Below are 23,991 nucleotides of genomic sequence, written 5' to 3' on the forward strand. Positions count from 1 at the left end.
GTTGCTCGACACATAAATCTAAAAAAAAAAGAAAAAATCCTGACAAAAAAGAGGTAACCTGTATTGTTAAGTTAGGTGATGATTTGTGACTAGAGTTGGCAAGCTAGTTGTTCGATTGCCAGTGTCCTGTGAGGTGAAGCCAGAGTGTGTCAGGGATGTACTGTGAAGGACCAATGTCAGTTTTGCTGACTTTGCTCCAATACACAGTGTTGGGCAGTGCCGTTACTAGTTTAACTACATTTCTCAATTGAGTGATTGTAACATCGCTGTTTTACAAATCAAATATCTTAGTCAGTAGTGAAGGTATTTTACTGATCAAATAACGTGATAGCCTACAAAGAAGGTACATTTAACAGGCATTTGTAAATGTTAAAAGCAGCAGAGTTTCTGCTACGGTCAGAGCGGTAACCATGGTGATGACAGACGTTCCTTCTAGCCACATTCCGTACCAGTCCTGACTCCTGCTGCACCAGGACAGCTGGGGAAGCACCCAGCGGGTGACAGTGACATAGAAGGGGAGAGAAGTGTAGAGCGACTCCATGTCGTGACTCTTGACAAGCTTTGGGAAATACCTGAATGTATTTCCTTAAATTCTGCTTTGACGTCACTTGTCATTTTTGATCGGCCTGTTAACATTTGAACATTAACTAAGCTTTTTTATATAAGGTTCAAGAATGTGATTGCCGAATAGGTGACTAAAGAGAGGAAATGACCAAGGAGGCACAGCCTAATCACAGTAAAAGTATCACAATGTATTTCTAATACAGGCACGCCAAATTACCCTGACTCCTTTTAAAAAAAGTAAATGATTCGATAAATAAATAAACAGGCCAAGATTTTAAACCCCCCAATGGTAGACCCCAAGTTACGGTCTTGCATATATTATTAAGAATGAATTGGCCGAAATTGTTCCCCGCGGTCAAGTGCCCCTGATATACATTAGCAGACCGCTTGAGGGCGCCGAGTAACCACGACATACAAGCAGCATTTAAACGTTAACTGTTGACTTGAATATGTTTAAGTCTATGCACACTCAAAACACAAGAACACGAATACAGTCAAACTGTTTTTCCCCGTCAACAAACTTTTGTAGTTGTACAACATATTTTTTTTACCGGAAGTGGCTGCTACAACTTCCTTAGCAACACGAAAGCTTATCAACCGCTCGTGTATAGCATGTTTAGCTAGCATCCGAGAACTACTCAAGTATGTTTGATTTTTAAAAGTTGCCTTACTTTATTGAGGCGTTGCATTGTAGTCACTACTTGGAGGAACGTCTGAAAGTCAACTTAATGGTCCGGGGGCATTAAATAGCAAGTTAGGATCGTATTGTAGTTCACGCGATGTTTCTGTGACGACATGTTTGACCGCCAGTTGTGCTGTTTACGTTTTATTTTTTGTTTCTTGTTTGGGATATTGGCGCAAATAGCCACAGAAACTGGGATTAAACCAACTGCCACTTCCACCGTAACGAATGGGGAACCTGTCAGCTCAGCGAGCCGTTCCTCTGGGGTCACCGATGGAATGGACTCCGCCAGAACCGCGGAGAGGCCCCTTCCCTCAGCTCCCACAACAGCACTTATTCGATCTGTGGTAAACTCTGATGGTAATTTTTACCTGCAAAACCTCGCTTTTTATTGCAGATTTATTTCTAAACTGCTCCCACAGCCTTCAAAGTATTATTGTAAAATAGTTCATCTTGAGCTCAGCCCTTTTTAATACGATACATTGTTTACAGATGTATGACACTGAACAGCTAATCTGTTCTAATCTGTAATCGATTAAAACATTTTTTGTGTGTTATGCAGCTTGTGTCTGTGATCTAACTCCTAATTTCTGCGACATCGGATGCTGTTGTGACATAGTCGACTGCAGCGTCGATAAACTGTCTAGTGTCTTCACTGGATGTCCACAGAAAGCCATGTAAAGTCCACTGCACGTGTCCTCTCAAATGCACATTTTTGGCCTTTAAATGATGATAAACGCTTTGTATTTTGCAGATCAGGAGACTGCGTTGAGAAGTGGATGATGTTCAACGCCAATGTGGATCCCTCATTTGTCACTGTGACTGACTTTTTTTTTTGTGTTCATTCTGGAGGTGAATGCATTAAACCCAAATAATATGGTTACATTAAAAAGGAGACAACCAATATTTATGTTTTTCTCCCAAAAGACGATACAGTTAAGGTCCCTGCTTCTCCACCTCATCTTCCAGCTCTGGGGGACTCTTATCACTTCTCACCTCCAAAACCAACAAGTGTCGGCCACAGTAGACATTTTTATCGGGTAACAGAAATAGATGTTTTTATGTCTGACATTTATTCTTTGAATGCAGTTATTCAAAACCAGATGCATTAATGAAATGTTTCTGTATTTTTAAGTTCTAAAATTTAAATTTCCATAGGCTGATGATGTCATTCAAACATACTTCTCCAAGTCATTTGTGCAAGGTCTCCTTCGACAGCCATCTCCTGGAGCGACTACCTCATTGTGTCTCAATCGCAACCCTGCTCGTAAGCTGACGCAACACAAAATATATAAACAGGGAATCTTAAAGGTAAAGTCATCAATGGCTTCCTCCCTTCAGCGTTTGTTGTATGAAGAGGAACATGATATCGAATCAATCAGGGCTCATGGATGTACCCTATTAATTGATTCATTGTTATTTAATTGGTTCATGTGATTCATCTGTCTGGAAGCAATTGAGATAAAATGAAGTGCACTACTGAGCTGCAACCATCAGAGGCGCTGTTGAGTCAGTCTTAACTAAAGAAGACCATACTGTCAGCTATGGAAAGTTTTAGTACTAGAATCTGTGTGTCAGCACTGGTAGGGAAACAGGAGTGCAGAACCACCTAATTAAAAGTTATTAATTTTCCCCATAGTCAATCGAGGAAATGTCAAATGCCCATCCATAGAGTTTGTACAACACATTTATTAAAATCATATAATATGAATAAATATTCTAGTTTAAGTAATTACATTGCTTCCTGTTTTATCTTAACCACTGGAGATGATCTCTGCTTTTGCAGGTTTCCTCAGGTCGCAGTCTCTGTCTTGTACTCGCATGGTAACCCAACAGTCCTGCACCAAAGACCCAAATCTCAGTGCTGTCTCCTACTTCTCGAATCTGAATCTGGTTAAAGTAAGTCTGCCCAAGTTTGAAAAAGAAGTAAAGTAAAAGAAGTAAAATTAAATGTTGCATTTACAGAGTCCACAACCTGGGAAGAAGCAACTGTTGGAATTTCTGGTAAGCAGCAACAGCAATGTATTTTACGTCTTTTTCTGAATGTTTGTGTAAAAGAAGATATCGACAAATAACAAGGAGTTACTGGTGTGTTTTTTATTTCAGATTCCAGTCGTCCCTCTTTCTGACTGGGATGCACCAAGTGAGCAAAACAACGCTTGCGTTAATGTGGCAGAGAAGGTGAGAATCCCCTCAGCCCCCGGTGTTATTTTTGCTCCAACAAGTTAATTTCGCCCATGGACCTTGATTCTCCTCCAGGTGGAGTTTGTCATAACATACACAGACAGAGGAGAACTGGATAACGCCACAGTGAATGTAGTTTTAGCTGTTGTTAAAATCAACCAGTTGCTGCAGCAGGTGCACTCAGTACAATTCAAGGTAGTCACAACCACATGTTTCACCACAAACCACGTCATTCTAATGCTTTCTTTGTATTTAGCTGGTGACACCTAGCAAGTCTCCACAACAGCCGACCCCCTTAGTTGGACTACGTGTGGGATCCGGGGTCATCGGTCGCTTTAATGGAGCAGTGGAACCTGTATCCTTGTGAGAATCCTTCATCTGAGGTTATGGTTTGTAATTTTGCGTCACAGCTCCTTAACAGTTTAACAGGTGACCATAATGGGGATTTCTCAAGGTGACATGTGTTCCTCCACACGGGCAACTATCCTCTTTGCACAGAACACCATCGCAGGCTGCACATTTCGGTGAGAGGAAATCAACCACTTGCAGTAATGTACAGTGATGATTTTTTTTAAACACCTCTGTTATTTTAAGTTCTTTTTCCAAGGACTGCTCGGATATGCGTTCCCAGATTTACAGCATTTTGCTAGGAACGACCATTCCTGACGAAATGGGCATGAACTCAGGCTCCGAGCCCGACTGGACAAGAGTCCTCAAGCAGGAGTGTCCAATCAACTTGGAGGTACTAATCATGAGTCAAATGTTCTTATGGAAGAAGAGCAATGATTTATTTGTTTCGCAAATGCTTAACAGGTTACATTAAGGAACATGATTACATTTATACCATTCAACATATCTGCAAAGGAGTAGGCAGAAGCAATGCTAATTTAATCCTACCCCTTCTCCATACTTATTACAGATAATGCAGTCATACCATGTGTTTAACATGTTGACACTTAATAATTTAAGTTTCCATTTTGTCATTGAAACATTCGTTCGTTTAAAGGTCAGCATTTTGTGATAGGGAGAGAATAGAAAATGTGTAGAATACAATAGGTAGCTGATGCAGTGGCAAAGGTAAGAAAAGGAAAAGTGAAATAAATAAAATATAACATTAGTAAATGTGTTATATAAATGTCATAATATAGTGAATGCAGCAATAAAAAAAGAAAATAAGACATTACAAAAGATAACGATAAAAAAATAATGGAATAAAAAAATCCTACACATTCCAAAATCTGTAGAATGTTCTTATTTGTTATGGCCTACTTTTATCCATAGTGTGAATTTTGAGAATCTTGGAGTGTACTAAATTAAGAGCTTTCCCCCCTCATAGGCAACCTGTGAATCAGGCTGCACTCTTCCATACGTCCTCTCTGTGCAAGTGTTGTGGGCTCGCATGGGCCTCCTGCACCTTCCACAAAGTTACATTCTGGGAGCTAAATACCTCTTCCAGTGTCGCAAGTTCAAGGTAAGTTGAATACAAGTTTCATATTTCTTTATCTTAAAATGTCTAAATGACCTCCTCTTGTCTCTTTCAGTGTCCTCTGACGTCACCTATACGTCTAACCACTGAGGTCGTGTTTGCTGACATGACAGTTTACCCCAAACCCTTCCAGGGCTTTGGGTCAACTTGACAGATATGCTCTGCCTTGGGTTCTTCACCTGGACGGACATTCTTAGTGCTGAGAAGGACCCTTAAAGAGTTTAATGGTGCTCACGGTCTGGTTAGAATTCTTCACCAGGTAGGTGGATCATAGATGGAGAGGTTATTGAAAGAAATCATTTATTAGTCAAGTCCGTTATTTCACATTCTGCAGACCCAAAATAAACAAATGTAATTTTGTAAATGTGCACTTGAAGAGGAAACGTCTAGAGAAAAAAACAAATGAAATTTTTTTGTCTGGTATTGAAATATGCTAATCTATTTGTGTACATTTTTATTAAATTATCTCAGGTGACTGTATTATACTAACATATATTTTTTCATACAAATCTACTTTTCTCCACTCCATTTGGTCGGTTTAGCTCCTCTGCATCCTCTTCTGCTTCCTCTCAGAGTGTAGAACATAGTTGAGAAGGTGGACAATTGCAGCCGGAGTTATTCCTTGCAAACGTGTAGCAGCACCCAACTGGGAATCACAGTGCACTGTTTTAATATATGTTACAAAATAAAAACTGTAAAGACAAAATGTTTTGCCCTGAGTGTGGACTCACTGTGCTGGGCCGAACTCTGTCCAAAATTTCTCTGACTTCCTGAGAGAGAGACACTGGCAGAGAGAAGTAGTCCAAGTCCTGTGGGAGAGACATGCTCTCTTCCTTTTGGATTCTCTCTATTTCTTTTTGCTGGAGGACACAGTGAGGCCTGTACACAGCTGCACAGGGGACATTGCCAAAGAACATTATGCAGTTCAGTTGGTTTTACAGTATACTTGTAGTACAGAATGTTCAAAGAAGAATTTTGCCAGTATCGCCTTTTGTGAGCCAATTTTATATTTACCTTACTAATGGTTACATTGATATTCAAGAAAAACTCCAAAAACAGTCCACTTTTTCTTGATTCACCATTGTTGGTACTGTGGTTTTTCCATTCATTACTTTTATGCTGTTTGGCTCATAGGCTGTACAGACAGGTAAGGGCTATACTGTCACCTATTACTCTGGCAAAATGTGACTTTATGTGGACATCACTGGTGTGGACAGGTGTGAGGGTATTTACTATCTGCATCCTATAGAGGCAGATATGGTGTCATTGTTGCCAATGCTAACAGCATTGTTCTCTATTGAGGTGCTCCACTGTGGTGTTACGCAGTATTTATGAGGCTGCAGCAACAGCAGGATGTTGTCATTGTCAAGCATTGCATAGCCAACGGATTATTTGGGCTTGTCACCTTCTATCTTCAGCCTTTGTGCAAATTCCCTGTACGCTGAAAGGCATTCTGGGAAGGCGGTTGCCAACATTTCAAAGGACACGTCGTTGTACTGTAACAGCTCCAAGCCACTGAAGGATAAACCATACACTTGAGGATTTAAAACTTAACAAACAACACTTTTATGAGATTCTCAGAAGTCGTAAAACTTGCGTCTGAATGCCAGTCTTTGCCTCGCTGACGTGCACATGAGGCAGCTTGTGTCTCCAGTTTGTGGTGGACAGAGTGACATCCTGAAGAGCTGCTAGTGCTTCATTGAGACTGTCCCTCACTCGAACAGCCTCCTTGTAACGCATGGAGGACACGCATCCCACTTCCTCAAACCCTAAAAATGGAGACAGGAACGCAAAGTTACATTCATGATTTTATTGAGAATCCTGCAAAGATGTTTACCTTTCAGTGTAAGACGGAGGTCTGCATTGTCTGGCCTCAGAGAAGCGCGAAACTCAGCCCGACTGGTGAACATCCGGTAAGGTTCTGTGACACCTCGCGTCACCAGGTCATCGATGAGAACTCCGATGTAGCTCTCAGTCCTAGACAGCACCATTGTCGGCATGGAGAGAGCTGCACGGGCAGCGTTGACCCCCGCCCACAAGCCCTGCTCAGACAGTGAGAAAAGTCTTGTACTGAGAATTATTTGAAACAAATATTGTGAAATATATCTACCTGTGCTGCAGCCTCCTCATACCCTGTGGTCCCATTAATCTGCCCGGCTAGAAACAGACCTTGGGTGCTTTTCACCTGCAGCGCAGAGTTCAGCTGAGTGGGGCACACAAAGTCATACTGCACGCCATAACCTGCATGGATCCAACATAATAAAATCCCATCTCAAACTACATGCTATTGAGTTAATAATACAGCATACAGCGCCTTGATTAGCTGTACCAGGTGTCTGGATTTCAGCTCTGCGCAAAGCCGGTATCTCTCTGAGGAGGCGGAGCTGCAAGTCAGGGGGCATAGTCATAGACAGACCCTGAGGGTATATGAGGTCAGAGGTCATGCCTTCAGGCTCCAGCCACACCTGATGTTTGCGGCCTGGAAATCTGAGTACTCGGGCCTCAATTGAGGGACAGTACCTGAAAAGACACGGACATCTTATCACAGTAGCTTGCAAAATAATTACACCACTTCGATTTCAGCAATCACTTTTATCTTGTCACGGAAAACTACTATGAAACTTACATATACTATAAGAGTAGTCTGTGTGCAGCTTGTGTTGCTGTATAGATTTACTATCCAGTGAAAATGACAGCCATTATTGTCTGAATAGCTGGCAACACAAGTGAGTACCAAAAAATGTAAACTTTGCAGTCAAATTCTACAGTCAAGCAGCGCTATGGTGTGGGGCTGCATGAGTGCTGCCATCACTGTGGAGCTGCGGTTCTTTGGGGCTAACATGAATTCCAAAGTCTTGTGACATTGTGAAGTTTGATTCCCTCACTTGGTTTTCCAATATGATTGAAGGACCACAAACACACCTTCCAAGATGACAAGTGCCTTTTTTGAGGAAGCTGAAGGTGATTGAGTGGTCAAGTACGTCTCCTCCAGACCTGAACCCAGTTGAGCACCTGCGGGCTATTCTCAAGCAGTAGGTGGAGGAGTGCAAGGTGTCTCCCATCCAGCATTCCCACTTTGTCATCATAGGTAATGGATGCGTGCTACACGATGTTCAGAGGACAGTAAATCTGTACTGTTTTCCAAGCTGTACACTGACCACTCTTACATTACAACTCAGTTTCATTTCAATAGTTTGTCCCTTGAGAAGAATAAATAATAGAATATTATAAAACAATGGTTGTTGAAATGTGCAGGGTTTGTACTACTATTTGCAAGATATTGTGCCGCATTACCAGTCAAAAATGAACTGTATATATGTTTGTGTGTACCTCGGGCCTTTGGTGTCCTGCTGTATGTGACAGTTGAGATGAAGACTCTGCCTCACCACGTTGTCAACACCAGGATTGGTGAAGGTCAAGTAGCATGGTAGCTGCTCCTCTGGCTATTGAAAGTTAAATAATACACAATATCTGACTACATACACATTTGAATAATTAGCAGTGCATTATTCAAGGTACCTTGCAGTGAGTGTGTCTATTCAGGAAGCTAAAGGGACTAGGTTGACTGTCAGGGGGGTGCAGCGTAGCCTCATGGAAGTCAACAGAATCCTTCACAATTCTGGGAGGGGTTCCCGTCCTGAGTCGACCCATCTTCAGCCCCAGCCGTTCCCGCAGTGTGTGGGACATCCCGGTGCTGGATGGGGCATCTCCCATCCGCCCTCCAGGGGATGTTGTCTGACCCATGAAGAGGGAGCCAGACAGGAAAGTACCAGTGGTAAGAACCACACAGCCGGCAGAGATTGGGAGGCTTCCACCTGCTGACATAATGAAAGAAAAAAGGATGATCATTGTAACAACTTCATTTGTTGTTTGATGCCCACCTAAACGTATTCCTGTGATTCTGTGGTGTCCGGGCTCTTCTGGGTTTGGTTCTGTTACAAGAAGCTCCTCCACAGATCCCTCCAGAATCTTCAGTCTAGGAGTGGACAGCAACTCGGACTACAGGCAGAAAACATGATTACTGTAAATCAAGGGTGTCCAAACACCGCATACTGAAAATCAAAAGCTGCAGGTGGCCACTTTGACATTTTTATCTATTTTTTTAATCTTGTAAAAAGTCTAAAAAAAAAAAAAAAAAAAACGTAATATACCGGTATATTTAAAGACGTAGCTTTGTTTTATTATTTGTTATTAGTAACAACATTTCAGCTTCTTCTCTTTACATTTGTCCTTTTTCCTCTATTTTTCCCATTTTTGCTGAGTTTTTTTGGTTTAATTTTATTTCTACAACTTACCACGGGCCAATAAAACACAAGCTGCGGGCCGCAAATGGCCCTCGGGTCGCACTTTGGACACCTCTGCCGTAAATGCTCCAATTAACCCTTTTTTTATATAGTTGCCGCCGGGGCGGTCTACAGAGCCAAATAACCGCCAGGGATTCTAATTAGCGCAGGGTCAAAAAACAGTGAACAGCTGTCACTGTAGGTAACCCTTAGTTTTTATTAACTCCACAAGATGGCAATAGCCACAATTGAAGTATCATGATTTGTCAGCATCCAGCAGCTTTATCTACCTCTGTGCACGCTTTAAAATGTCAGTTGCGCTACTCAGCTGCTGTTGTGAAACTAATGCATGCTACACTTGCCATACTGTTGTTTAAAATGAACTCATCAGCGGTATTAATGCTGGCTGAACTGTTAGCTCCTTACCGCTATTACACCATTGGTTCTGTTGCTGCTGTCTTGTACAGTATACCAAAAAAAAGACCATATAATCAAACAGAGCTGTGTTTTCTTTTGCTCTTTCTCCTGCACTCCAGAGAATTAGTATAGTTAAGTACGTTGTAAAATATAGTGCAGTTTTCACATTTTGTAAACAGCAACCTTTTTCTAGGTATCGCCTGCTTCCAAGTAACGTACTGTCCTCTTTGCATTTGCATTTTTATGTAAATACGTAAATGCCCCATCAATAGTTTGAGCATTTTACGGTAATCGCCATTTTGGACACATTCATCAACAAAAATACTTTTTTTGTTTACCTGAATGAATTGGCGGTAGCGTTGGCGGTCTAGTTGAGCCCGTGGCCCCCACACTGCGGGGCCTTTTCTCCGATTCAAGATGGAGAAATGGATACCAGCCCAGTCTCCTGCTCGACCACAAACCCCATCTAAAGCGTCCACCTCCTTCACCAGGTGACCCTTGCCTACTCCTCCCAAGGATGGGTTGCATGACAAGGCACCTGGCGAAATGTAAGGAGAGAAGGACTATGAGAGTGAGATCATTCACATTCATATCCAGTATTGATCTAGTCTGATTGGAGAACTTTCTCTTGGTTTCATCTCTCACCAATGGTGTTAATTTTCTGTGTAACCAGCAGCGTCTTAGCTCCCACCCTTGAGGCCGCCGCTGCTGCCTCGGTCCCTGCGTGACCCCCACCCACCACAATGACATCATAGCGCTGTCTGGCAAGGTGACTGGTATGCCTGGAGACCAGTGCCAGGAAACTCTCCAAAGGAGGAACCTTCTTTGTCAACATGGATAACTCTGACCTGTGGGGAAAAACAAGGTTAAGTAACTGACTGACATTTTATGGACTAGTTATAATTGTTCTCTCCTATACAAAACACTTTTACGGGGTAACGTGGTAATGCTACAGTTGGACTTTGCATAATGGCAGAAACATCGCCATAATGTATTTTGTCTACATAATCAGTAAATACCAAATTGGCTTTGCTGTATACAAAGTTGCAATAAACGACATTGAAAATGTACAGAAAACACAAGCGAAATACAGTGATTCTCACATCACGAGAACCTTTATAGTAACTCAGATAAATACAGGGTCAGGCAAAATGATCTGACACATCTGTAGGTTAAATAAAAGGCAAATAAAGTAAAGAAACAAGAAAGTGTTTTTATTTTCAAAAAGTACATATAATGCCATTCTATTTCATTATGTTTTAAAAATTAAATCAGTCAAATGGGATCCATTATTGTCCACACACTCAGTGCAGATCCAGTAGCTCTGAAGTTGGTAACCCATAACAAGATCGTGTTTCGAGCTGGTACGGGATCATGTCTACCAAGATTGAAGTGCAAACGGAACGCTCGTTGTGTTGCAGTTACAGATTCGTTTGTTTTGATAAACGTTTCCACAATGAAAGCGCGATGCGCACCATTCCAATTCATGGCAGCAACTGAAAAAGAAACGAAAAACAATGGCATTATATGTACTTTTCGAAAATAAAAACACTTTGTTTCTTTATTTTATTTACCTTTTATTTAACCTACAAATGTGTCAGATCATTTTGCCTGACCCTGTATAATAACAGCAATGAAGCAAAATACCAGTTACAGATACCCTTCACCTCTCTACTCTACAGACTGTATTGTAAGAATACGATTATCACAACACACAAAAAGTACTACATTAAACTCTTAAGCAAAATACACAAAAGTTTTAGGTGTTAAAAAAGAGCAAGTAAACGTGTAACATTACGAAACCTATTAGCTTCAGACGGAACACTTCATGGAGGCGGCCATGTTGCTGGAAACCGTAATACCTGGACTATAGACGCCACGACAATTTTGCTTGCGCATTTAAATCTGTTTTTTGTCAAATGGCCATTGAGAAAAAGATTCAAGATTCAAGATTCAAGAGAGTTTTATTGTCATGTGCATGGTAAAACAGCAGTTATACCATGCAATGAAAATCTTATTCTGTTCATTCTCCCAAGGAAAAGAAAGAAAAACACAAGAAGTGGAAACTGGCGACTTATCTTTATTTATTTGAGTTTGTAGGCAGTACTGATACACCTAGATTATTATTTAATGGTTTATTATTTGTCTTGTGCACTAGCTTTATTGGTTGGTTGTATACAAGTGGCATTACGTAATAATATACATATGTTTATCGAATAAAGCTATGTGGTTGTGAAACTTTAAAAGGAACAACCGTGTGATGTCTGCCACATGTTAAGTGGAAACACTCTGTTGATTTTCTAGTGGTAATTTGTCGAAACATGCTTTGTTGATTTTCTAGTGGCAGAAAATGGCAAAAATATATAAACAATTCCAATGCCAGCAACGTATGTCTTCGTGCTCGCGCGCGCACCAGTAGGTCAAAGATGTACGCGCACGTTTAAGCCCCCTCCCCCTTCTGACCGGTTTCCAGTCAGTCGCGCGCGGATTGAGTCAAGTGAACCTACCGTGAGGTGGTGTTTGACCGTCCGCTGCAGGTTTTTACCTCATGAAACCTGAGTTGTTCCTTTCGGAAAACTGACAGTAACGTTAAGATCTTTAATCTTTTTTATCGGAATCTTCACCGGTGCCAGAGGTGAGGGTGGGGCGGTAGAAAGTTATAACGCAAAAGTGAAAGCGCCTGGACTGAAGCTTGAGGATCAAAGCTAATGCTAAGATAGCTAGCCGTTGCTAAATAATTACACGAAAACTCGTGTCATTTTATCCGTCGTTTGCTTTGTCATAACCGCTGATATCACAACGTAGGCATTTGGGGGTTATTTTGAGGGTGTATGCCACATTCGATTGAATTAATAGGTTTATTTGCCCATAAATCTTAGGCCACAAGCGATTTAGCAAGATTAGCTACAATAGCCGGTATTGCTGAGGTGACACCGGCATCTTTTGCTAAAGATAGCGTTCTCACCAAGTTACTTCACTTCGGATTGTGTTAGTGTTTTATTACTTCGGATACTTTTGGTACTGTCCAAGCTGCGTGCTTCGCCATGCTGAAACAACAGCAGTCCAACTCCGGCGGGAGAAAGGCGTCTAATGGTACAACGGGCCCCGCCGGTATGTCCTCTCCAGTCAGCGGCGGCAGCAACGGCAACAGGACGCCGGCCGGGAGGTGAGTAAACTGGGCTACATACACTGGGACAGTACGTGGTTTGCTCCTTTGAATTAGGCCTACCGGTTAAAGCACAGGCTGCTCGATGGGGCGTGTATCAGCCACATAGCCTCTCTTTTGGACCAATTGGAGTCATAGTTCTAAGATTGACAGTTGAATTGACCTAATCACATTTTCCAAGGGTAACCGAAAACGAATAGAAGAGGCGGGTGTAAGTTTGGTGAAACCATTAAGTAGCAAATCAACATACAGGTGAAAGAAAGTTTATCTGTCCGTCAGAACCAGAAAGGGTACGCTTGGTTAGCGGAAAACAATCTGTTTATTTAGCAAGTTCAATGTAGCTTGGTTTACAAAGGAACGGTTTATTGAAGACCTGAGAGATTTAATGGCCAATGCAAGGTCGGTCGAGCTACGTTTGTCGCTGTTACGAAAGTGTTGTTTTGTTTTGGTCAGCCTCGTCTCAAGTCCCTTTGTTTTGCAACCGTGTGTGTTCTTGGCAGCGTTGTTTATGGACCAACGCGTCTGTTTTTCACTGAACCTATGCGTTGGATTGTGTCATTGGTTTCTAATTTATAATGTGTATGTCGAGCGTTCTTTAGTTCACGAAGAGACTAATTAGAAAAATAGTTCCAATGTGGCAACGCTGACAGAGGGTCGAGGAAATTGAAACATTTGTCAGGCATTGTCTTAGTGGAAATATCACCGTAAATTGTCACTGTTTCTTTTATACAAACATGGGGCATTTAAACATTACATTTAAAGTTGTTTAATTTCTAAAATGATTTGATTACATTAATGTTATGGCGACTGGCCATGTATTTTAAATGCTTGTGTAAATAAATTAGTAAGTAAAAATTATATATACTGGCAGCATCTGCAGATGACAGTGTCATCAATGTTTGTGTTCTCCTAGGAATCGACCTTCTGCAAAACCATCATTCCAGTCTTCTCCTGTGAGTATCGGGGGTACCAAAATATTTTCAGAAAACATTTTTACCACCTTTGATGGCATAATGAAATGCAAAATGTTTTTTCCAGTGTATTTGTGACGCCCAGACTCAATCCAGTCTATATAGGACAGAACCAGAAATTAGGCTAACTAATTACCAAATATTAGCTGCCTAGTATAGTAGTAAACATCACATGACCAGACATGGTTGTGATGGATTGAGATTATAGGAGGAGTGACATTTTCTGTCAAAGAAAAACTAAACAAATGTCATTGCAACTTGTTTGTAATGTGCTGCTTGTGTCTTGATGGACACTTTGTTACTTTTGCAGGTTTTTGAAGGGGTTTACAACAATGCTAGAATGCTTCATTTCCTCACAGCTGTTGTGGTGAGTAATTTCTGCTAGTTATCCATCTCCTTTGGTCACCATTTGGTGATTAGAATTGATGCATTGCCATCGCAGTGCCCCAGTGACAGACATTTTCAATTTGTAATCTCTCTCAGGGATCCACTTGTGATATAAGAGTGAAGAATGGAAGTGTCTTTGAAGGTATATTCAAGACGCTTAGTTCTCGGGTAAGACAACCACTTATTTATTTATTTATTTATTTATTTATTTATTTATTTATTTATTCAAGCTGGTTGAGTCCTCCTGTGTAAAAATAAATAAATAAATACATTTTACATCTGCTTTTTTCCCCTAATGTCCTTAGTGTGAATTGGCAGTGGACGCTGTGCACAAACGCAGTGAGAATGATGGCTCAGCTCCACCACGTAGGGAAGACATAACCGACACCATGATCTTCAGCCCTTCAGACCTGGTTACTATGATATGCAGAGATGTAGACCTAAACTATGCCACTAGAGGTACACACTGTTTTATGTTTGATTCATATCCAGTGGGTTAGTTATTTACACTGACTGGCCAAAAAAAGGTCACCACCTAAATTTAACAATGCGAAAAGGTAAGAGCTCCATCCAGCCATCTTCTACCGCTCATCTGAGGTCAGGTCGCGTGGGTAGCAGCCTAATCAGGGAAGCCCAGACTTCCTCTCCCCGACCACTTTGTCCAGCTCTTCCTGGCGGATCCTGATGCGTTCCCTGGTCAATTGAGAGACATTTCTCCAACGTGTCCTGGGTCTTTCCTGAGGCCTCCTACCTCCCCAGGGAACAAGCCACCTCCTCTGGCTCCTCTCAAGGTGGAGGAGCAGTGCTTCTACTCAGTTTCTCCCTGATGATAGTTCTCACCTTATCTCTTAAGGGAGAGCCACTCTACGGAGAACACTAATTTCGGCCGTTTGTACACAGGATTGTTAAACAACCATGTTGAGAAGAAACATGCCATCAAACCTCCAGCATGAGAGGAACATTTAAGAAGGAACTACTAAAATCAGGTTAAGAAGTGTCTAATGCATAATTACAAAGTGGAAGGTCAGTTGGGAAACTCTGTAATGGTCTGAATCTCCCGGCATCAACACAAGATCCTGGTGAAAAATTACTGCAACTCTGGACAGAAGTAAATGTAACATTGTGGAAGCTTGTGGCCACAGCAAACATGTGCTGTAATCAACAAAATATTAGTGTGACCTTTGTTTGGCCAGGCAGTGTATGTAAACAATAATGAAGACTAAAAGTACACTGCAGGGGGCAACTTTTACCTTGTACCTTTCAGTACATTTTGGTTGATCATAGGGCTGGGCGATGTGGACCGACACTCATATCCCGATATATTCATGCTCAATATTGATATACAGTATATATCCCGATATTTTTTTCCACAAAGTGAGTTTTAGACAAAGTCAAATATGCGTGTGAAGTTGTTTCATTAAAATAAAAAAAAATAGTCCATTCTTTTTTTTGAAGTAAATGTAGAAAAAGTAAAATATAATCTTAAATCTTCTGTATAGCAAACCTTTAACTATGCTCAAATCCTCAGCTAATACCAAAAGCACAAGAAAACATGAAATAAAGTGCCCCATTTAAGAGGAAATGATTAAATGTCAGCAGTAACTCAAAAATACTTTACTTTGTACAGTATTTTTTTTTTTAGAAAGCAGAATCTCTTTAGAGAGACAAAAAAGTGAATAAAAACACCTAGTTTAATTTAAAATCGGCTATCCCTTCATCAAAATAAAATTTTAATATTTTATCTTGGCTAACGGCTCTCAAAGTCTAGACCAGGGGTCACCAACGTGGTGCCCGCGGGCACCAGGTAGCCCCCCCACGACCACACGAGGTACCCGCAAGCCTGCTTTTCATTCAGGTTTTCAGTTAATAATGAAAGAACAGTAGAAAGAAATGCATTCTGAAATACAAAATGTGAGTTGTGGACACCAGCATTGTGTTAATGTTCTGGTAAAACAAGCATATTCGCTTTGTTTGGGTTTAAAATAAGCTTTGAAAATAAATGTTAACAAAATCGAGTAGCTCTTGGCCATTTTCATTTTGTAAAAGTAGCTCTCACAAGGAAAAACGTTGGTGACCCCTGGTCTAGACAGTGTAATAATTACATCCAGAATTGCCTCCACCTTTTATCTTGTAGTTAGGGCTACTTGTTTATTTATCACACGTAGTTCTTCCATCACATGTACTGACGACACACTGACAGGTGAGTGACCGTGTCCAAATAATGCTTGAGTGTAATAATTAGTCATTTAATGAAGATTAGGAAACATTTACGTTTGAGATCCTGCTCTGTAAAACAGGATGAGATTCACCCCGAGGATGCATGGCTCTCCACTGCAGTGTGCAGCGGGGGCTTCCCTTTCACTTTTATGTTCCCAAATACCAGAAACGACACCAGAAAAAGTAGCTAGATTTGTCGCTGGTTGCTTTTAAGAAAATATGGCCACCGATCTAGAACGGAGGGGGCCGAGGCAACAGTCACGCTAAGGAGGGTTGACACACGCAGCAGTGATGAGTGAGACAGACGTCCGTGTCAAGATACAAGAGAACAGCGCAAATCCAGTCTATATCGTAATGAACGATATGTTTGTTCTTGATACCGTGCTTAAAAGAAATATCGATATTTTTCAAATATTGATGTATCGCCCAGCTCGAGTTGATCATGTCAATTGCATGCAGATACCTTCACCGACACAGCCATCAGCTCCACACGCGTCAACGGAGAACACAAAGAGAAGGTTTTGCAGAGATGGGAGGGTGGAGACAGCAATGGCGAGAGTTATAATTTGGATGCTGACACAGTGAGTTCTTCAGACTCTTCAGGAGAATTGATTTATTGATGACGATCTGTCCTGCGTAGGAACATTATTATATCTTTGTGTATTCTATCAATAATGTCATGTTTCCCACTTTAGTCAAATGGCTGGGATGCCAACGAGATGTTCCGTTACAATGAAGTTAAATACGGAGTCACGTCAACCTATGATTCCAGCCTTTCCATGTATACGTAAGTTTGTCTTTTCTGTGTTTATATATCCTGTACAAATAGCTTTAACTCCCCTTTTTTTTAATCCTTTGCTCAGTGTGCCACTGGAGAGAGGCAACTCTGAGGTGTACCGTCAGCGAGAGGCTCGTGCTGCTCGCCTCGCCAGCGAAATCGAGTCCAGCCCTCAGTATCGCCATCGAGCCAGCCTGGAAAACGATGAGGGCAAAAGCGAAGAGGACAAGTACAGCGCTGTGGTGCGTGACGGGCCCGATCGGGAGAGGGGCCGTGAGAGCCCCCGTGAACGTGAAAGGGGCAGAGACAGCCCCGGAGCCAGGTTAGACTCATTGCATTAGAGCATATTATGATCAACTCAAGAGTTTTATTGACAGTTTGAATAATGGTGCCTCCCCTCTTTGTGATCTATTTGTTTACAGGGAGGCCAAGTACATTCCTCTACCTCAGCGTCAAAGAGAGATGAACCGAGAGCGGGAGCGAGCTGAGAGAGGCCCCGGTGGTCCTCAGCCTCACAGCCGTCTTAGTGGAGGTTATCGCTCCACTCCTCCATCTTCCTCGTCCCCCAGACCACCACTGCCCTCTGTAGGCGGTCCCCAATCTAATGTCTCCCCCTCGGAGAGGAGCAGCCCTCTGTCGGGCCGAAGCGGAGCCTATGCACCTCACCACCCCCAGGGAAGCCCCAGCCCGGGCCCCAGTTCTGGACCAGCCAGTCCGTACACACCTGTCTCTCCAGGGATGGCACCCAACTCTACAGCCTCCCTCTCTGCTGCCCCATCCCCGACCAGCCCTCCTGCCCCCCATGGACACTCAGTCCCACATTCCCACTCATTGCCACACTCCCTGTCAGAGGCTAGTAGACCTGTCAATGGAGGTAACTGGTTTCGTATGGCACCTTGTCATTTCTTGTGAACTGTGGAAAACTAATAAGAATGTATTATCATATCTTTCAGTGTCTGCCAGGACTTCTCCCAAAGCTCAAAGACCTCCGCAGTCTAGCAGAACAGTCCGTACGCCAAACTCACACGCCCAGTCCACTGGTACCTGTCATTTTCTGTCACTACCTGTTTTTGAAGAAGCTTTGTATTTTTATTCAACAGCTCCATTTTGTCCTTGCAGCCACTCGATCGCCTAAATCAGGTTCCTCCCAGGACACGCCTTATTTGGACACATCGTCCGTCTCCTTGCCTGCCCAGAAGACATCAGGCCCCGCCCCCCTCTTCCCTGTGGATGGTACTGTCCATCTTTTCACCTGCTGTTCGGCTTTTTAATTAAAATGAAACAAGAAATTAATGTTCAAACTCGTCTGTAATGACACAAAACTTCATCCACCAAATGAAGCAGCACAGCTCATTAGTTTGCCATTTGTCTTTGTTGCCCCGCCAGTGAATGAAATCCTTTGCGCTGCCGCCAAAGAGCGCTCAGCCGAGAGCCCCAGCAGCATGGAGGAAAGCAAGAGCAGTAAAGGTGAGACTGTGATCAACTGATTTTAGATACTTACTTATTCCTGGTGTGTTTTTGGAATGTGAACACATTTTATTATGCGCTATTGTCTCGCTCCCCCACAAGCTCCTTCAGTTCAACAGAGGTCACAAATTGAAGAGCTACGGAAATTTGGCAAGGAGTTCAGGGTAAGTTTGGTTGTTTGTCCACTAAGTGTGAAATTGAAAAACAAAGCCAACGAGACAATGTACCCTCTGGCATTTGTGTTCCTAGTTGTGTTCACAAAGACATGAAATACATCTCTTCACATCAAATGGCCATTTGATATGAAGAGATGTATTTCATGTCTTCGTGGTCTTACTCTGAAACAACGACTGCTCCATCGCTAAATTTGAATTCTGTTGTCTTCCAGCTCCAGCCTAGTGGAGGCAGCTCCAGCTCTCCGACCTCCCCCGCAACGGCGATACCCCCTGCTCTCAGCGAGATTGCGCAGGCCAGTGCTGCCAAACCTTCGGATTCTCACGCCACGTCTGAACCCAAAGCGCAGCCTCCCGCCCACAGCCCCTCACAGCCTTCACCGCTTGCAACGGATGAACCCTCCAAGGACACCGCTACACCGGGTGCCCCCAACACCACAGGAACCATTTCAGACAGACAGTCACCAGTTGTCCCTCAGCCAGCTAGAACCCCGGGAAGTGAGGAGGGTAGGACTGACGCGGCGGAGCGCACGGAGGGTGTGGCAGAGTAAGTTTTAAAAGATCTTTATAGGTTAGGTTGTGGTGATGGAAAATTTGACATTTCATTTTCTTTTAGCCAAGTGAAGAAATCCACTTTAAACCCCAACGCTAAAGAATTCAACCCAAACAAACCTCAGATGCCGATGGTGAGCCTTCTCAAACTGAATTGTACAAATGCACATTTATTCACCTAACTTAATCTGATAGTGAATTCAAATAGCGGTACTACTGTTGCTTGCTGAAACATTCATGTTTGCACACCACATGCCACATCATGCTAAGACGTTATGGAAAGCACAGCTACAGTAGCAAAAATGGTGGCACTTGCAAAGCTAAATATTTTTGAGGTACTTGCTGTAAAAAGTAAAATATTAATATATTTTTTTAAGGGTGTTCATATTTGGACAGTCAAACTTTTTGACAGATAAGAAAATGCATCAAAACGTTTGACCGAACCTGTAGATTTATTTATTTCTAACCGGTTGCATTTCTGAACAGACAAAACCCAACACTGCACCCACCCCACCCAGACCCACCCCTCCGAGCCCTGTGGTCCTCCAGCACCCAGGCGGTCAGGGTCCACTCTACAACGCCCCCTACCTGTCTTATGTGTCTCAGATCCACTCTGTCCAGGTATCTAAGGAAAACAAACGGCCTGCTCAATTGCTTTGGCTTCACATGTTAAACATGTAGCATAAGTCACATAGATGTAACACATCACAAGTGCTTTTAGTAATCATTCTGTTTTTCCCCAGACCCCACAAATATACCAATACACTATGTCTGCAGTGGGCCAGGGAAAGTACCCTAGGACCAAAGGTAACACACAATATTTTGTATTGATGCCCTCATCTTCAAGGTTGCCACATTTTTTCTTAGGCTCTGTGGTGGCACCGCGTTCTGACCACGGCGCATCGGCACCCCCCATGCTTCAAGCGGCAGCCTCGGCAGCTGGTGCCCCCCTAGTTGCATCACCATACCCTCAGTCGTACCTCCAGTACAACCCACAGCAGTATGGCCAGCAGCAGGTCATCCAGGCCATGACACCTTACCCTGGACAGATAGTAAACACAACTTGTATTGATGCATTTAAATGTAGTAAAATAATATTCTAACCCTCTTGTTTTGCCTTTAGCCCATGTACTCCATGCTGCAAGGTGGAGCTAGGATGATAGGTCAAGGCGGGGGTCCACACCCACAAGCTCTTGGACCTCCAGGAGGCCCACAGTTTCCTCCTCAGGGAGATGGACCCCAGGGACCACAGCAGGGCATCTATGGTGAGGAACACACATATCCTGAACTCTGTCATGGAAAATATGAATACCGTAAAGCACCATGTATAAACCGCACCCATGTATTAACCGCACCCCCATTTTCAGGCTCATGGCGGGGGAAAAAAAATTTTTAGTTCATAAATGCTTGCCAACTCTTTCATCTCAAATCAACATGCGTAAAGGTACTAAGCAATTTCAAAAAGAAGAATAAAGGAGAAATCTGAACTTCGGCATCTAGATCTTAAATATTATGGCTAAGCACAGATTAATAATAATAATGATAATAATAATAATAAATCAAAGAAATTTGCAATTTTCAGAGATGTTTTGAGATCTTATCTTTCACTGCTTCTCTTTTTCTCTATTTTATTGCATTGCTTCAGTGTTAATTTGAATAAACTCCAACGTTGTATTGTATTTTACATTGGAAGCTTAGGTTAGCTTCAGTGTATATAGAGATTGTTTCACTGTGTGAAAATACAGACAGCCGTCGGATAAGTTAGTTGCATACACAAGCATTTTCAGCAACTGTACAGCAGAGGGCGCTAAAGTCAAAGCAACTGTCTGACCCATAGACGGCTATTCTGAAATGGACTTCTCGTCAATTTCTGCGTCTAGTCACAGACCTGTCATCGTGTAGTGAAGTGGGGGAGAGAAGGATGTTGGCTAAGCTGACTTCCATCATGGACAACACCTCTCACCCGCTACATGACACTGTGGGTTCCCTTAGCAGCTCCTTCAGCAGCAGACTGTTACACCCACGGTGTAAGAAGGAGAGGTTCCGCAGGTCCTTCATACCGACCGCTGTCAGGCTCTACAACACCTGCACCACCTGAACCATGTGTCACTATGTATTCTCTACTTGCGTATCTTTCTTGCTGCTGTAACAAGTGAATTTCCCTGCTGTGGGACAATACATACATACAATACATTTGGTGTATAAACCGCACCCCGATTTTTTGCTTCTTACCAGTGGGGGAAAAAAGTGCGGTTTATACACGGTGCTTTACGGTACGTCTTTTCTCTGCAGCGCCACAGTCCTTCTCCCACCACTCCGGGGCAGTACATCAACCCCAACCATCCAGTACCCCAACAGGCAACCAGCCCCCACCCCAGCATGCTGCACCCAGCCCTGGACAGGTGAGATCCCCCAACCTGTAGGATTCTTTCATATACTGTAAGGGTGATTCGCCTCGTTAATGTAAACGGCATAGTCCCCACACAATGTAACTAAAATTTAATCAAGGAAGACTACATGCATTGTAGTATTATTATGCTTTTAGTCTGCGATATTTAGCCCATTGGTCACTGCCCCCCTGAAAGGCCCCCACCCTGGCTTAAAATAGAAATATTTATATTAAATCCAATTAGTCTACCAAAGTGAGTGAGTCAAGCAACACCCTATTATATCACATCTTAAATCAATCTGGCATAAACTCTCAGATTAGATTAGATTAGATTAGATGTTTATGGTAATCTTAGCTCAAGTATATGGTCCAATCCCAAGTGGTCCACCTACCCTGTGGAAAGAATGGCATTTCTACTTTGAATGATTTGTACAAACATGGCATATTAAACTCATTTGAAGAAATAGAACAATGTAACATTTCTAAAGGTAATATCATGAAATATTTACAACTGCAACACCTTCTGTCTGAAGTTTTCATTGTGCCTCAAGGACCCTGTGACTTGTGAGTTCTTTGATCAAGTTCTTTTAAGATATAACAAAGGCCATGAGGTGTCTGCATGTTGTTCAATTTTGGTACAGACTTTAAGTGATGCACCTCTTAATGTAACTAGAATTATATGGGAGAAGGAATTACATCCCACAATAGATAAAAAAAGAGTTGGGAAGGGATCTTTAAAAGGATAAAAATAATGTCAAGAGATGCTAGGATTCGTCTAACACAATTTCAAATTTTGCACCATTATAATGGGACTCTTTTGAGATTGTTTTGATTGGGACTAAAAGAGTCACTTAATTATTGGCTCTATAATCAAGGAGAAGGAAATCTGGCTCATGCCTTATGGTTCTGCAAAGAGATTCAGAAATTTTGGGCACAAATACATAAAAGCATAAGTGAGATTACAGATACATTGATCCCATATAATCCTAGATTATTTGTCCTGGGAGATGATTCTGATTTAATTGAACAAGACAAGTGCCATGATTGCTACACAAATTATTCTTAAAACCTGGAAAAAGGAAGAACCACCATTTGTTCATGAATGGGCGATGGAGATGGCTAGAGGAGCAGCTTTTGAACGAATGATAAACAATTAGGATGTGTACCACTTTTATGTCAGAAAACAGAGAAAATGTTTTGAATTTGTGGGACGTTTTGTAGTCATGTGTACAGGAATATACTGTAGTTAGATTGATAATGATTAACGTATATGCCGAACCAATGCAACTGATTTGGAGGGGTTATATATTATGATTATTTTATTATGCCGTTTTACTTGTCACACATTAGTTAACTTACTCATTCATTTTATTTATTTATTTTATAGAATTATAGGATAGCCTGTAGGGGATGTATGTGAATATATATATATATATATATATATATATATATATATATATATATATATATATGTGTGTGTGTGTGTGTATATATGTATGTATGTATGTATGTGTATATATATATATATGTATGTATGTATGTATGTGTATATATATATATATGTATGTATGTATGTATGTATGTATGTATGTGTATATATATATATACAGACCCTTTCCAAAAAATTAGAATGTCATGGAAAAGTTGTTTAATTTCCATAATTCCATTCAAAAAGTTAAACTTTCATAGATTATAGAGTCAGGGCCCACAATTTAAACGATTTCAAGTATTTATTTGTTTATTTTTACATAATTTGGGCTTCCAGCTCATTAAACCCACGGAAACAGGAATTCAAAAAATTACAATACTGTGAAGAAATCAGCCCAAATTTTGCAGGGCATGAATATTTTAAACTGAGTGTCACACACTAATCATCTACTAAACTCAAATCACCTGCACAGGCTTCCCCAGGTGTCATTAAATTGCTTCAGTTTGGTTCAATTGTCTCAGTTGGGTTCAATATGGGGAAGACTGCAGACATGACAACTGGCCAGAAGACCATCATTGATACCCTCCATAGGATGGGTAAGCCACAAAAGTTCATAGCTAAGGAGGCTGGTTGTTCACAGAGTGCTGTGTCCAAGCATATCAATGGAAAGTCTAGAGGAAGGGCAAAATGTGGCAGGAGAAGATGCACCAGCAAAAGAGATGACCGTGGGCTTCAGCGGATTATCAAACAGGGAAGATTCAAGAATCTGGCAGAAATCCAAAAAGAGTGGAATGAGGCATTCAGACGCATCCGGGAGATGGGCTACAACTGTCGGGTTCCTCGGGT

The 23,991-nt window shown here is 41.9% G+C and overlaps 3 protein-coding genes across 8 annotated transcripts in view; 2 read left to right on the plus strand and 1 right to left on the minus strand.

Annotated features, from left to right (window-relative positions):
* LOC129195024 (tectonic-3-like) lies at positions 1-5,465 on the plus strand. Of its 2 annotated transcripts, none has more exons than XM_054800719.1 (14): positions 1-1,606; positions 1,809-1,923; positions 2,001-2,098; positions 2,174-2,286; positions 2,405-2,513; positions 3,033-3,145; positions 3,212-3,250; positions 3,353-3,427; positions 3,506-3,625; positions 3,687-3,785; positions 3,860-3,954; positions 4,025-4,172; positions 4,767-4,901; positions 4,972-5,465. In XM_054800719.1, the coding sequence occupies exons 1-14, from the start codon at positions 1,360-1,362 to the stop codon at positions 5,065-5,067; spliced, it is 1,602 nt and encodes a 533-aa protein (XP_054656694.1). In that variant the 5' UTR covers positions 1-1,359; the 3' UTR covers positions 5,068-5,465. The 2 variants fall into 2 exon arrangements, with proteins under 2 accessions (XP_054656694.1, XP_054656704.1); XM_054800729.1 differs by having other exon boundaries at positions 1-1,593.
* On the minus strand, positions 4,215-11,482 carry mto1 (mitochondrial tRNA translation optimization 1). Of its 3 annotated transcripts, none has more exons than XM_054800711.1 (13): positions 11,420-11,482; positions 10,262-10,464; positions 9,955-10,154; positions 8,798-8,915; positions 8,436-8,731; positions 8,247-8,359; positions 7,246-7,436; positions 7,027-7,157; positions 6,754-6,958; positions 6,514-6,685; positions 6,322-6,431; positions 5,648-5,805; positions 4,215-5,562 (listed from the first exon to the last, which is right to left on the minus strand). In XM_054800711.1, exons 2-13 carry the CDS (start codon positions 10,449-10,451, stop codon positions 5,455-5,457), a joined length of 1,992 nt encoding a protein of 663 aa, XP_054656686.1. In that variant the 5' UTR covers positions 10,452-10,464; positions 11,420-11,482; the 3' UTR covers positions 4,215-5,454. The 3 variants fall into 3 exon arrangements, with proteins under 3 accessions (XP_054656686.1, XP_054656681.1, XP_054656673.1); XM_054800706.1 differs by having other exon boundaries at positions 8,436-8,734; XM_054800698.1 differs by having other exon boundaries at positions 8,436-8,915.
* The window catches only part of atxn2l (ataxin 2-like), a 19,443-nt gene continuing 5,475 nt past the window's right edge, over positions 10,024-23,991 (plus strand). Inside the window, exons 1-20 of one of the 3 annotated variants that reach the window (XM_054800665.1) lie at positions 10,024-10,164; positions 10,290-12,782; positions 13,696-13,735; positions 14,064-14,120; positions 14,237-14,308; positions 14,446-14,599; positions 16,817-16,938; positions 17,053-17,144; positions 17,221-17,457; positions 17,558-18,009; positions 18,089-18,175; positions 18,255-18,368; positions 18,522-18,602; positions 18,705-18,766; positions 18,991-19,322; positions 19,392-19,461; positions 19,814-19,948; positions 20,071-20,379; positions 20,451-20,592; positions 21,620-21,729. In XM_054800665.1, coding sequence (XP_054656640.1) covers positions 12,661-12,782; positions 13,696-13,735; positions 14,064-14,120; positions 14,237-14,308; positions 14,446-14,599; positions 16,817-16,938; positions 17,053-17,144; positions 17,221-17,457; positions 17,558-18,009; positions 18,089-18,175; positions 18,255-18,368; positions 18,522-18,602; positions 18,705-18,766; positions 18,991-19,322; positions 19,392-19,461; positions 19,814-19,948; positions 20,071-20,379; positions 20,451-20,592; positions 21,620-21,729 — 2,790 coding nt within the window. In that variant the 5' untranslated portion in view covers positions 10,024-10,164; positions 10,290-12,660. The other 2 variants (XM_054800674.1, XM_054800683.1) reach the window with 2 other exon arrangements.

Source organism: Dunckerocampus dactyliophorus, chromosome 2, assembly GCF_027744805.1.
Source record: "Dunckerocampus dactyliophorus isolate RoL2022-P2 chromosome 2, RoL_Ddac_1.1, whole genome shotgun sequence".
NCBI lineage: Eukaryota > Metazoa > Chordata > Actinopteri > Syngnathiformes > Syngnathidae > Dunckerocampus > Dunckerocampus dactyliophorus.